This window comes from Sinohyriopsis cumingii, chromosome 17 (assembly GCF_028554795.1).
Source record: "Sinohyriopsis cumingii isolate HCF-2022 chromosome 17, ASM2855479v2, whole genome shotgun sequence".
NCBI classification, from domain to species: Eukaryota; Metazoa; Mollusca; class Bivalvia; order Unionida; family Unionidae; genus Sinohyriopsis; species Sinohyriopsis cumingii.
This window is the reverse complement of record NC_142977.1, coordinates 89,695,519-89,710,591: the sequence shown is the minus strand read 5'-3', so window position 1 is coordinate 89,710,591 and position 15,073 is coordinate 89,695,519. Positions and strand designations below refer to the sequence as shown.

Here is a 15,073-nt window from a genome sequence, read left to right as displayed (position 1 = left end):
TAATCCATGCTTTGGCTGATCAAGGATATTTTGGATGAATGAGTTCTTTTAGTGGCAATATCTTTTGAATTGATTGATATATTTAAAACTGATTCATTATGAATCACAGGAAGTTAATACACCAGTACTGTTATGAATCATATGATGTTAGCACACCTGTAATGTTATATAAATCATCTGAAGTTTGTACACATGTACAATTATGAATCATAAGTAGCTAGTATACATGAACTAATTCTTATTTTTTTAAGTTCAACACTTATACCAGATTAAATTATAATTTTGGTTTTCACTCATTTATAATATCAGTTTCTACCAGTGTAATTAAAAAACTGAAAAAGAAAGGCTTTTGTGAGACATCTTTGTTCTTGCTGCTCATCAAGGCTAGTTGTCTTTAAGGGACAGTGTCAATGTTACTAACACTCATCAAGCCTAGTTATCTTTAGGGGAAAGTGTCAATGTTACTAACACTCATCAAGGCTAGTTGTCTTTAAGGGACAGTGTCAATGTTACTAACACTCATCAAGGCTAGTTGTCTTTAGGGGACAGTGTCAATGTTACTAACACTCATCAAGGCTAGTTGTCTTTAGGGGAAAGTGTCAATGTTACTAACACTCATCAAGGCTAGTTGTCTTGAGGGGACAGTGCTAATGTTACTAACACTCATCAAGCCTAGTTGTCTTTAGGGGACAGTGTTAATGTTACTAACACTCATCAAGTTCTAGTTGTCTTTAGGGGAAAGTGTCAATGTTACTAACACTCATTAAGGCTAGTTGTCTTTAGGGGACAGTGTTAATGTTACTAACACTCATCAAGGCTAGTTGTCTTTAGGGGAAAGTGTCAATGTTACTAACACTCATCAAGGCTAGTTGTCTTTAGGGGACAGTGTTAATGTTACTAACACTCATCAAGGCTAGTTGTCTTGAGGGGACAGTGTTAATGTTACTAACACTCATCAAGGCTAGTTGTCTTTAGGGGACAGTGCTAATGTTACTAACACTCATCAAGCCTAGTTGTCTTTAGGGGACAGTGTTAATGTTACTAACACTCATCAAGCCTAGTTGTCTTTAGGGGAAAGTGTTAATGTTACTAACACTCATCAAGTCTAGTTGTCTTTAGGGGACAGTGTTAATGTTACTAACACTCATCAAGTCTAGTTGTCTTTAGGGGAAAGTGTTAATGTTACTAACACTCATCAAGTCTAGTTGTCTTTAGGGGACAGTGTTAATGTTACTAACACTCATCAAGTCTAGTTGTCTTTAGGGGACAGTGTCAATGTTACTAACACTCATCAAGTCTAGTTGTCTTTAGGGGACAGTGTTAATGTTACTAACACTCATCAAGCCTAGTTGTCTTTAGGGGACAGTGTTAATGTTACTAACACTCATCAAGTTCTAGTTGTCTTTAGGGGAAAGTGTCAATGTTACTAACACTCATCAAGGCTAGTTGTCTTTAGGGGAAAGTGTCAATGTTACTAACACTCATCAAGGCTAGTTGTCTTTAGGGGAAAGTGTCAATGTTACTAACACTCATCAAGGCTAGTTGTCTTTAGGGGACAGTGTTAATGTTACTAACACTCATCAAGTCTAGTTGTCTTTAGGGGAAAGTGTCAATGTTACTAACACTCATCAAGGCTAGTTGTCTTTAGGGGACAGTGTTAATGTTACTAACACTCATCAAGGCTAGTTGTCTTGAGGGGACAGTGTTAATGTTACTAACACTCATCAAGGCTAGTTGTCTTGAGGGGACAGTGTTAATGTTACTAACACTCATCAAGGCTAGTTGTCTTTAGGGGACAGTGTTAATGTTACTAACACTCATCAAGGCTAGTTGTCTTGAGGGGACAGTGTTAATGTTACTAACACTCATCAAGGCTAGTTGTCTTTAGGGGACAGTGTTAATGTTACTAACACTCATCAAGTCTAGTTGTCTTTAGGGGACAGTGTTAATGTTACTAACACTCATCAAGGCTAGTTGTCTTTAGGGGACAGTGTCAATGTTACTAACACTCATCAAGGCTAGTTGTCTTTAGGGGACAGTGTCAATGTTACTAACACTCATCAAGGCTAGTTGTCTTTAGGGGAAAGTGTCAATGTTACTAACACTCATCAAGGCTAGTTGTCTTTAGGGGACAGTGTTAATGTTACTAACACTCATCAAGTCTAGTTGTCTTTAGGGGACAGTGTTAATGTTACTAACACTCATCAAGTCTAGTTGTCTTTAGGGGACAGTGTTAATGTTACTAACACTCATCAAGTCTAGTTGTCTTTAGGGGACAGTGTTAATGTTACTAACACTCATCAAGGCTAGTTGTCTTTAGGGGACAGTGTTAATGTTACTAACACTCATCAAGGCTAGTTGTCTTTAGGGGACAGTGTTAATGTTACTAACACTCATCAAGTCTAGTTGTCTTTAGGGGACAGTGTTAATGTTACTAACACTCATCAAGTCTAGTTGTCTTTAGGGGAAAGTGTTAATGTTACTAACACTCATCAAGTCTAGTTGTCTTTAGGGGACAGTGTTAATGTTACTAACACTCATCAAGTTCTAGTTGTCTTTAGGGGAAAGTGTCAATGTTACTAACACTCATCAAGTCTAGTTGTCTTTAGGGGAAAGTGTCAATGTTACTAACACTCATCAAGGCTAGTTGTCTTTAGGGGAAAGTGTCAATGTTACTAACACTCATCAAGGCTAGTTGTCTTTAGGGGAAAGTGTCAATGTTACTAACACTCATCAAGTCTAGTTGTCTTTAGGGGAAAGTGTCAATGTTACTAACACTCATCAAGGCTAGTTGTCTTTAGGGGAAAGTGTCAATGTTACTAACACTCATCAAGGCTAGTTGTCTTTAGGGGACAGTGTTAATGTTACTAACACTCATCAAGGCTAGTTGTCTTTAGGGGACAGTGTTAATGTTACTAACACTCATCAAGGCTAGTTGTCTTTAGGGGACAGTGTCAATGTTACTAACACTCATCAAGGCTAGTTGTCTTTAGGGGAAAGTGTCAATGTTACTAACACTCATCAAGGCTAGTTGTCTTTAGGGGACAGTGTTAATGTTACTAACACTCATCAAGTCTAGTTGTCTTTAGGGGACAGTGTTAATGTTACTAACACTCATCAAGTCTAGTTGTCTTTAGGGGACAGTGTTAATGTTACTAACACTCATCAAGTCTAGTTGTCTTTAGGGGACAGTGTTAATGTTACTAACACTCATCAAGGCTAGTTGTCTTTAGGGGAAAGTGTCAATGTTACTAACACTCATCAAGGCTAGTTGTCTTTAGGGGAAAGTGTCAATGTTACTAACACTCATCAAGGCTAGTTGTCTTTAGGGGACAGTGTTAATGTTACTAACACTCATCAAGTCTAGTTGTCTTTAGCGGAAAGTGTCAATCTTACTAACACTCATCAAGTCTAGTTGTCTTTAGGGGAAAGTGTCAATGTTACTAACACTCATCAAGGCTAGTTGTCTTTAGGGGACAGTGTTAATGTTACTAACACTCATCAAGTCTAGTTGTCTTTAGGGGAAAGTGTTAATGTTACTAACACTCATCAAGGCTAGTTGTCTTTAGGGGACAGTGTTAATGTTACTAACACTCATCAAGTCTAGTTGTCTTTAGGGGAAAGTGTCAATGTTACTAACACTCATCAAGGCTAGTTGTCTTTAGGGGACAGTGTTAATGTTACTAACACTCATCAAGTCTAGTTGTCTTTAGGGGAAAGTGTCAATGTTACTAACACTCATCAAGGCTAGTTGTCTTTAGGGGACAGTGTTAATGTTACTAACACTCATCAAGTCTAGTTGTCTTTAGGGGACAGTGTTAATGTTACTAACACTCATCAAGTCTAGTTGTCTTTAGGGGACAGTGTTAATGTTACTAACACTCATCAAGTCTAGTTGTCTTTAGGGGACAGTGTTAATGTTACTAACACTCATCAAGTCTAGTTGTCTTTAGGGGACAGTGTTAATGTTACTAACACTCATCAAGGCTAGTTGTCTTTAGGGGACAGTGTTAATGTTACTAACACTCATCAAGGCTAGTTGTCTTTAGGGGACAGTGTTAATGTTACTAACACTCATCAAGTCTAGTTGTCTTTAGGGGAAAGTGTCAATGTTACTAACACTCATCAAGGCTAGTTGTCTTTAGGGGACAGTGTCAATGTTACTAACACTCATCAAGGCTAGTTGTCTTTAGGGGACAGTGTTAATGTTACTAACACTCATCAAGTCTAGTTGTCTTTAGGGGAAAGTGTCAATGTTACTAACACTCATCAAGGCTAGTTGTCTTTAGGGGAAAGTGTCAATGTTACTAACACTCATCAAGGCTAGTTGTCTTTAGGGGACAGTGTTAATGTTACTAACACTCATCAAGTCTAGTTGTCTTTAGGGGAAAGTGTCAATGTTACTAACACTCATCAAGGCTAGTTGTCTTTAGGGGACAGTGTTAATGTTACTAACACTCATCAAGGCTAGTTGTCTTTAGGGGAAAGTGTCAATGTTACTAACACTCATCAAGCCTAGTTGTCTTTAGGGGACAGTGTTAATGTTACTAACACTCATCAAGCCTAGTTGTCTTTAGGGGAAAGTGTCAATGTTACTAACACTCATCAAGGCTAGTTGTCTTTAGGGGACAGTGTCAATGTTACTAACACTCATCAAGCCTAGTTGTCTTTAGGGGACAGTGTCAATGTTACTAACACTCATCAAGCCTAGTTGTCTTTAGGGGACAGTGTTAATGTTACTAACAGTAATAGATACCTCAGGGAATATACACTAGGTGAATATGGCTGTGGATTCATACCAGATGAGTAAAGCAGTTGTTCTGTTCTTGAACACAAGACATGAGTATACTTTGCTGCTTGCCATTTGGATCAGATAAGAGAAGCCATTATTCCTGGCTAATATTGCTTCATCATGGCCTCAAAAGAGTACTGGCTCCTAGGTACAAAGAGACCATGAATCCAAACTGTTATATTTAACAAGTGCACAATATTTTATTGACACAATTGATTTAAATCAACTGGTACAGGACATAATTTATAGGAGAAATAAATACTGTATATACTTATTTATTAGTTGGGTCCCACTGCAAACAGCATGGATCCTGATCTGCCATTGCGTCAGCAGCTAAGGATCTGTATTGTTTATTCTATTAATTACGCTTAACGCACTGCATAAACCCCCCTCTCTGCTGGTGCATTATTATATAGCAAATATGAGTCTGTGCAGTTTGCAGTTGGACTCTGTTTGTAAAGTGATTACATATGGCACATGTAATTGTTAGGGTCAAAATCTGTTGCTTAGAAATTGGGACATTTGTTGACACAGAGAACAGGTAATAATTTTCATCAGTGGTGTCACTAGGGTTGGTGTCACCCAGTGCAGTAACTCATGGTGTCACCCCCATGGACCTCGTTCCATAACAGATCATACACAATCCTTAGTAATGTCATTTTGGTGTCATTCCCTCTGATTGTGTCACCCGGTGTGGTCCACACCCCCTGCACCCCCTAGTGATGCCATTGGTTTTTATTGGGCAAATAAGTATTTGTATATGTTACTTTTATACTTTTCACTTTGCTTTTTAGAGAAATACACTGTATTATGTAATAATATTGTATACATACGTATATGCATGTAATATCACAATACTCACATTGTTATGAATGTATTTTTATTTTGTGAAGTTGAAATTATTATGGATGATATGATTCCCACAAACCACACATTTTAAATACACACCATAAAATGCATTTGTTTTTACAATATATTCTCACTTATATGTCCAAGTTCAATTGCATGCTGCAGAGATCCAGATCTGCCATCATATAAGATGTGGATCGATCTGGGTTTATGCAGTTTTTGTTAGGTGTATTCAATGAAACAAATAACATAGACCCAGATTGATGGCACATTATGCAACATCAGATCAGGATCAATGTTGTTTGCAGTTTAACTTTGAATTTATTCATATAATTTCTCTTAGACACTTCCACAGATATTCAAGTATGAAGAAAAATGGAACTTGTATGTACAATTGCATAAGTACAAAAATATTTCCATGGAAAGGAAATATAGTTAATGTATTTACCTATATTTAAATGATCACTCTCTCTCTCTCTCTCTCTCTCTCTCTCTCTCTCTCATATCTTTAATTTGAGAAAATGTTAACCAATATTAAGGCAGGACTAAGGTGCCATTTTTTGACCAAAATAGAAATGTGTGCTGAAAAGTTAGACAGATAACATTAAAATCCTTAAAGATAGTTTTGTTTTTAGATGTTATCAAAGTACCATATCTTTTGAATATTAGTATTGCTTGTAATTGTATGTTGCTTTTCATTTAACCCTTTGTTTCCATCATTGTTTACAGGAATCCAGTCAAGCTATATTTCTATTATCACACCTTTTAACTGATAAGTGTTTTGTTCCATTATCATTTTAGGACTGTCTTTCATTTTTCCACATATAACAATTATTTATTCAATATGCATTTTCAGTGATTAACAATTTTGTCATCTTCAGTTCATCATTGTCTTTGATAAAGAGATATTTGAGTCTGTATGGTGATTTGCCTGAGTTGACATGACATGTTTTCCCCAAAAGTTAAAAAAAAAAAATTATTGAAAGTTTTCAAACTAAATTTTTTTATGCCTTTGACCATATAATAAAAATAAACGTATTGGATTTTCTTAGCGTTGTGTACTTTGCACTAGACAAGATGACACTAGGTTGTTCCTTCTTGTAGTGGAAGCATTATTCCCCACACATATCAGAAAAAGTTTAGACCTGTTTTGGTCCATAATTAAGGCTGGATTTAATTAGAGACCAGTGTGTAGACAGATTTTATCTGGACCAATTTGGTTGGTCCTTATCAAGGTCTGGATTTAATTAGAGACCAGTATGTAGACAGATTTTATATGGACCAGTATGGTTTCAGCCTAATTGGAGATGGGGCCAACACTAGTTTTAGACTGCTAGTTCTAGTTTTCATGGTAGTTTGGACTTTATTTGGTGTAGACTAGTTTTTGATAAACAGGCTCCATGGCTTAGAAAACTGCAGAAGAAAAGTACCACACAGAAGTCTTTTTCTTAAATATATCCTATTTACATTGCTTTGTTTATTTATTCATCTATGACCATTTAGCATAGAAAAGTACAAGCTGCAATGCTTCAGGCAAGCTGTATATGTGTGTGTGTGTGTGTGTGTGTGTATATATATATATATATATATATATATATATATATATATATATATATATATATATATAATTGATGTATTTATTATTTATTTTAATATTGTATTTATAGATATGAAATGTATTTGTCATCATTCATATGCATATTATATATACGCTTTATTTATTTATTTATGTATTTATAAATATAGTTCATACCAAATTTTTATTGTTGCCTGTTCATGTTGTAATAATTGAGTTATTTCCCTTATTTAAAAAATTGTATTGAAAGGAAACAAAGTTATTAAGATGCTCTTAACATATTATATAGTCTCTGGCTTTAAAATTGTCTTCAGTGATGTTATATTTCATCATAAAATCCAAAACCATGAAAATTAGTTTTGCATTGGATATATTTTATACCTATTTATATTCTAAAGCTGTAGATTAAAAATAAATCATGCAGCCTAAAACTTAAGGGAGATAACTGAGATATATTGCATTGCATTTTATTTCTTTTACCAATGTAAAAGTTTTAGTCCTAGATAAGTAGCACTGCACTGCAAATGCACAGCTTCTATGATATAAGCATATAAATTTATTTTTAAGTTATGACTTTGACAGTTGCCTCATACTTGCTGAATGATTGACTTGTATAATTGATGCATATCCATGCATTATGAGCTTTCTGATATAAACACATGTCATTGCATTGCATATTCTACAGGAACCATCATGTCATTTAAAAGAAATATTATCCTTTTTATGATCATCATCATTATTTTCATTAACATCAGCAGCTGCAGCATCTTCATCTGCATCATAATAATAATAATATTATTATCTTCCAAAACTGTGTTTATTGATGTAGTATCACTGGGAGACATTGAGTACTTATGGACTGGACCTGAATGAGAAAAGTTTTGTTGTGTCATTATTAGCTGTAGAAGCTGTGAGTTTGTCATGTGCTGATATTGTCTTTTGAATACTGCACATTTTAGAAAAAATAAATCAGCACCAAAAGATACATGTAAAATACAGATATGTTAATTTATTATAATGGTACAAACTATGGTATTTGAAAATCAAACAATTTTAAACTTTACATGAATAGAAATTTTTTGAAAAGGTATTATTTTGCTCTTAACGTTGTTTAATAAATGTTCATTTCAACACTAATTAAAAATATTGTTCACATTTTGGCATAATGGTCCAGAATGCTCTTTCTTTTCAATGATGTTTAGTTCTTTAGCACAGAAATAAAAACAGTCAAAAAACTTTGCATTTTGATTTTGGATGTAAACAGTTATAATTGTGTTACTTTTAATAATAAGATATTTTTTCAAAACAAGGGTATTATTTTTTATTGTTACATTGGACTGTTTTATATTAACATGTTATTTAACTTGAAATTTGTTTGCTACTAACAATTGTTTTCTGATTAGTCTGGGATTTTTATAAATAATTAATATTTTCCTTTAGTACCTTTTTAGCTCCTTTGCAGCTGCTTTTGAAAAAGACCTAACCCAGCATAAGTCAGAATTCCATTGATGTTAAAAAACTCTTTATCCTAAGAGGAAAAAACTAAAAAATTCTGGAATTCTGTCAAGACCAAATTTTGAAATAGTGCAGTATTCTGTGACATTTTAGCATATTTTTTATTTTGTTTGGTAGCTTTAGATTGATGTTTAGGGTTGTCTCCCTTTACAGCCAACTGGGGCTATCATCGGCAGGGCTACTGTCAAGCTGGATTCAGTGTAGCTATTTCACAAGTGAGTCTGTTGTGACAAATCATACATCAGTTCATCATTTATACACAACATAAGCTTCACCATATCTGTATGAATGAAAAGATTGACAACTCTATTTTTTCTTTTTCCTTTGTCTTTGAACTCCCATCATCTTGTCATGGAAACAAAACTTTAAAAACAATTATTTCAAAATCACAAAGTCTTTGTAAAAGTACAGATTCAAGACTTTTCTTTGATAGAAATATCAAATAGTAGACTAACTAATATATTAAAACAATATTACTTGTTAGTATAGGTGAAACAATATTATATAAAAAGTAAAACAATATTACCTACTAACTATATTAAAGGTGAAACAATATTTACTACTTTGAATGAAATTATATTGAAACCTGGTGAATTCATATACATTGTACTTTGAATCTATCCATTAATACAACAGACAGACCACTTCAATGGTCTAAGTGGCTAGAGAGTCCACTTCAGATGCAGGAGTTTGTGGGTTCAAACTCTGGCCAAGTCATACCAATGACTTAAAAATGGTACTAGCATCGGCCTCACTTGGCACTCAGCATTAAGAGGTTAGTGTTTGGACTGGTCAGCCTGGTGTCAGGATAATGTGACTGGGTGGGACATCATGATACATGTCTGAGGCATGATGCCCTGGCACTAGGCATTGCTATAAACTGCTGCCACAATACAGACATTGTAGTGCTATCAGATTCAAATTGTTAGAGCTACATTAAACATTAAAAAAACCCACAAAAGATACAGACAATTTAAGTTCCTACCAGAAAAAAAATTAAAAAATTAAAGCATATTTCCAAATACTGAGGATATTTTGGTAGATTATCTGTATGGAATTAACTCAAAGTGTATACATGAGATATATCTGTATTTTTCACAATATATGGGGATTACATATGCCTGTCCATTATTAATGTAGTCTATCATCTTCATGGCTGAAAATACAGACTTGAAACCTTGGGATAGACTGGAAGCGGTCATTATAGTTGCACGATGGTTTTCAGATTTTAATATGACTCATTGTGGGTCTATGGGGTGGGGAACGCTTTAAAACATTTGAAACTGTTTCATTAATATTGTAGATGTAAATCTGTAATTTGTCCTATGTCATCATTAAGGCAGGGCTATAATATACATACTATTTTGTTGGATTACATTGTCTGATGTTACCCCAGGGACAGGGCAATGCTACCCTTGGGTCTTCACTTGGAGATTGTTGAGATCCTCTCCTATAACCCTGTACAGGTTTGAAGAACATGAGTAGATGAAATCTGACATATGTCCAATACAGATCCTGGTCAAGCCCCTGGAGTAAGGGACATGCTTTTGGGTCATAGCGTGGAAACTCAGGTCAAATTGATAAGACCAGATTAAATCAGTCTAGTAAAGATTGAGGGTCATGCCTCTGGGAATGAGCCCTATACTAAAGGTCTCATGTCAAAGACTGACTGAAGATTAATTTATTGATTGGTTGGCTTTGACAGCACTTTGGATTACTGGCTAAATGATAACAAGATGAGAGCCAGGTGTGTTTCCCAAGGACACACTGAAGCAGCCAAGGTTTTAATTGGGACATGTGACTTTTTTGTTTGCACTGAAACCAAATATATTCCTATATAATTGTTATCCTTAGAAACTCTGTTTTTGACACACTTTATTCTTAAAATTTGAACAAAATTTGGATGGAAATATTTAAAACATACTGTACATCGTAGAAGGCAAAATTATATAAACTCAAATGTTCTGAGAATCTAGCACTTAATGATGATAATGAAGTTTATGTTTATTTTTATGAACCTTAAAATATGCAAAAAAATAAACACAATCAATCATCTTTATCTTTTCAAATTTTTTTATTGTTGAAAACCCACATTTAATGAAATAGGAGTCATACTAATTTGATATGCAGAGATAAAATACATTTAAGGTTTTAAAGACCTTTTTAAATAATCTAAGACCATAAAATGTAATTGAAAAATAGTTTTAGAGTAAAACACTTCATTTATGGTTGTGCCTACAAAATAAATGAGAATGATTTAAATTGTGATATATATTTGTAAGCTGTGAGAGTAACATTCATCTGCATACAATCAATGGTAGCTTGTGTTGGAGTATGTATTGTGTATAAAGACCTGTCATTGCTATAGGGTGTCATGGTATTTTGGCCTTGTCTATGACTTTTGTTTTACATTATTTCCTCAGCTGTATCACCATGGATAACTTGTATTGTTAGAGAAGATGTAAATTTGTTTACAGGGCTGAACACATTATTCCCACTTTATTGGATTTTCTCATGCAAAGACTTTTCATTTCAAGCTCACCTACCCATAGGACCAAGGGAGCATATGGTATGACTTTGTCATGAATCATATGTCATGCATTGCCCATGTCACTGTAAAGAATTGCTTGTTACTACTCTGGGGTCCATGTTTCTGATCTGAGTTCAGTCAGACTTGGAATATGGGTTTAAATTATCAACATCTTAGCCTTTGCTAGATAATGAGCAAGATCTGTGCATATTAATGAGCTGATCTTGCATCAGACTTGCTGACCTTGTTAGCACTCTGGAGGTCATATTTCTGATCTAATCTTGATAAAAGTTAAAATTGCTTTTATCATCAACATCTTGTATAGTTCGTTAATGATTCACACACTTGTAGAAGATGAGTGTGTGTTTGATTGGCTGACAGTGTTTACTCTATGGAGCCCATATGTTCTTAGGATCTTGGATGGGTTCAAAAATAATGAGTGAAATGCATGGATTTTAAAGATGTAATCTTGCATCTGATTGGTTGAGTATATTACCACTCATGAAGCCACATGTTTGAACATATTTTGACCAAACTTGGAATCATCAAGATGTTGGATAATTTTCATTAATGAGGAAGAGCCATGTATATTATGAGGTGATTCTGCATATGACTGACTGAGCTTTATACCACTTGAGAGGCATAATTCTGACCCAAGTCGACTTATGTCATCAGAATATATAATATTTTTAAGTACATGTATTAGGAAGCTTTACTAATAACAATGAGGTGATTCTGCATATGACTGACTGAGCTTCTTACCACTTGAGAGAGTGTATTTATGACCCAGCTTTAATCAAACTTGCCAAAAATATTACCTGAATGTGATTATGAGTGACATTAATATATATTTTTTATGTGATTTTGCATCTGATTGGCTGAACTTGTCAACAACCTAGCGAAGTTTTTTTCTGATTCGATATTTATCAAATTTGCTAAATATTCTTGTACCATCAAGATGTTGGATCAGTTTGTTTTGGAAGCAAAATGTGTGCATATTGATGAGTAACCATGTATCTGATTGGCTTAACTTCTAGCCACTCTAGAGACCAAATTCCAACTGGAGCTTGGTCTACCTTATGCTTGTATTAATATCATTATAGATAGGTTCTATAATAAGCAGGAACAGTGCATATTATTGCAAAACCGAAGTTTTAACCTGTCTAGATACTATACTTATCATCCAATTTATATAAAACTTGATAAATGGGTTTATAACAAGATTTTGGCTATGAGTAGATTCTGCGTGTAATTTACTCCATTATCTTTGGAACAAATTATTAATTGGATATAGTAAAACAGATACAATTAAAATGATATAAAGTTTGTGAGATAGTTCACTTTGGTTGTGTTCTTACAGTGTTACAGAAGCCTGCCCAGTAAAGTTCTTTTTTATATATAGTTTTACTGGGCATAGATGAGAAGAACTTATGGGATTGTCTGTTGTCTTATGTCAGTCATTTGTCCATCAGTTAGCATAAGTAGGTAATCACTACTTTTTCTAAACTGCCTGGAGGATCACTATGAAACTTGACACACACACAATTATCCCAAGATCTAGTTACATGTAGTTCTAAATGATAATAGTGCTGTTCAGACATCTTTACAATTTTGTTGTTGCTTCGTCCTGAATGGAAGGTCATATCAACATGGGGTTTTCAGTGAAGGACTTCCTCTAATGTCTAGTTCGTCCAGAATGAAATTGGTGCCAGTCTGATATCCAGTATGGCTGCCATAGCAGTGTTATTGAAAATCTTGCTATTACTAGCACTCCTAAATGGAAAGTCATATTGACACGGGATTTTCATCAGAATAGTTCTTATGATGTTGTGATGATTGTAAATTAAAATGTTGCCAATGTGACATCCAATATGGCCACAATGGCAACCATTAAGAAACCCTACCCAGATGGATGGATGGCAGTGTCAGTCTCGGGTTTCCCCCAAAAGACTTCTTGGTTGGACATAAATGAAAATGGTGCTGATATGACATCCAATATGTCCACCATGGCAGCTGACCTAAAAATTGTGTTATTGCTATACCTCCTCAGTTGAAAGTCTTATCAATAAGGCTTTTTCACCAAAATACTTTTTATGGTTGCTAGCTGATTTTAAATTAAAATTATGACTGTTTCACCTCCGATATGGCCATTGTGGTAGCCATTTTGAAAGCCTAGCTATTACTATTCATAGATGGATGGTCATATTAGCATGGGATTTTTAGCAAAACACTTCTTAAGGCTGTAAATGAAAATGGTGCTGATATGACTCTAATATCCCCACTACAACATCCATCTTAAAAACCTTGTTATTGCCACTCCTCCTGTATGGATGGTCAAATTTTCATGGGGCTTTTACCAAAATATATCTAATGATGTCTCTTTTGTCCTAATGAAAAGTGGTTCATTAATGTTGCTAATTTTATACAGGTGTCCTTTATGTGGATGTATTTTTTATAGATTCGCTGAAAGTTAAAATCACAAGCATGAAACTTATTTCTAGTGTCCATGATATTCTATTTATTTGTTGAAGATGCATCAGAATATACAAGTTGCCATGGTTTTACAGCAGTGGATGTTGTTTCTTGGGGTGGTTTCTGTGCTGATGTTGAAGTGTGGATTCTGTATTTTTTTTTATTATCAATCATGTTTGACCTTGATGCTTTTCATCTTCAACCTATTTATCGTTTGGACATTCTCAGCTTTTTTCTGCAGTAGTCATATATACTGTGTGTATATATATATATATATATATATATATATATATATATATATATATATATATATATATTGCATCAGATTTAATATGGAATATAATTCTGCTACATACATTATAATGCATGATGTGCTTTTGAGTATGAGTGAAAGCTAATATAATGTTGATATTGTAATGTTCACATGCTTCTTTTATATTCATTTTTTAAGATTATTTTCAAAATAATATCTTAAATTATATTACAAACCTTAATGTTAGTCAATCATCAATTGTTTTTACTTTCACTGAAATGGCAGAATGCATTTCTAGCTCTACTGGTCATAGACTTCTCCTCGATGGATTGTAATATCAGAATGAGAGTTTTATGACAAGATCCTGTTATGGCGATTTGTTGCTCCTAAATAAAAATGGCACCAATCTGACGTCCAATATGACCATCACAGCAGCCATGTTTCAAATTTTGTTAATGCCATGGTTTTTTTTATCTCAAAATCATACCATGATGGAGTTCCACCAAAAGGTTTGTCATGTCTGGTTGATCTGAAGATCATACCATGATGGAGTTCCACCATAAGTTTTGTCATGTCCGGTTGATCTGAAGATCATACCATGATGTAGTTCCACCAGACGTTTTGTCATGTCTGGTTGATTCTAAATGAAAATGATGCTAATTTGATGTCCATTATCTTGACCATTGTATTATTGCTATTCCTTCTGAACAAAAAGTCCTGGGGTTTTCATTAGAAAACTTCTTATAATATCTAGTTGATCCTGAATCAGAAGAGTGCCACTCACACAACCAATATGGTCATCAAATTAGAAATCTTGCCACTATTCCTTCTAAATGTATGCTTATATCAATGTTTTTTTTCCTTAAAGACATTTTATGATGTCTAGTTGGTTCTAAATAAAAATGGTTCCACTCTGGCAACTAATATTCCAATACACCAGCTAATTTGAAAATCTTCTTATTGCTTAAGAATATCCAACATAGTTTCACCACTCATCAGTTAAAAGAATGATATGGTCTTATCTTTAATTCCTGGAAATTCTTTTTGGTGAGTCAGTCCCTTTGAGTGACCCTTATTGACTCTACC

The 15,073-nt window shown here is 34.3% G+C and overlaps 1 protein-coding gene across 3 annotated transcripts in view; it reads left to right on the top strand.

The window, feature by feature from the left end:
• The window catches only part of LOC149779392 (integrin alpha-PS2-like), a 305,876-nt gene that overhangs the window by 100,921 nt on the left and 189,882 nt on the right, over positions 1-15,073 (top strand). The window contains exon 5 of one of the 3 annotated variants that reach the window (XM_089940054.1): positions 8,886-8,947. The exons of the other annotated variants lie outside the window; for them this stretch is intronic. Coding sequence (XP_089796180.1) covers positions 8,886-8,947 — 62 coding nt within the window. The remainder of the gene's footprint in view (positions 1-8,885; positions 8,948-15,073) is intronic. 3 annotated transcript variants of the gene reach the window in all.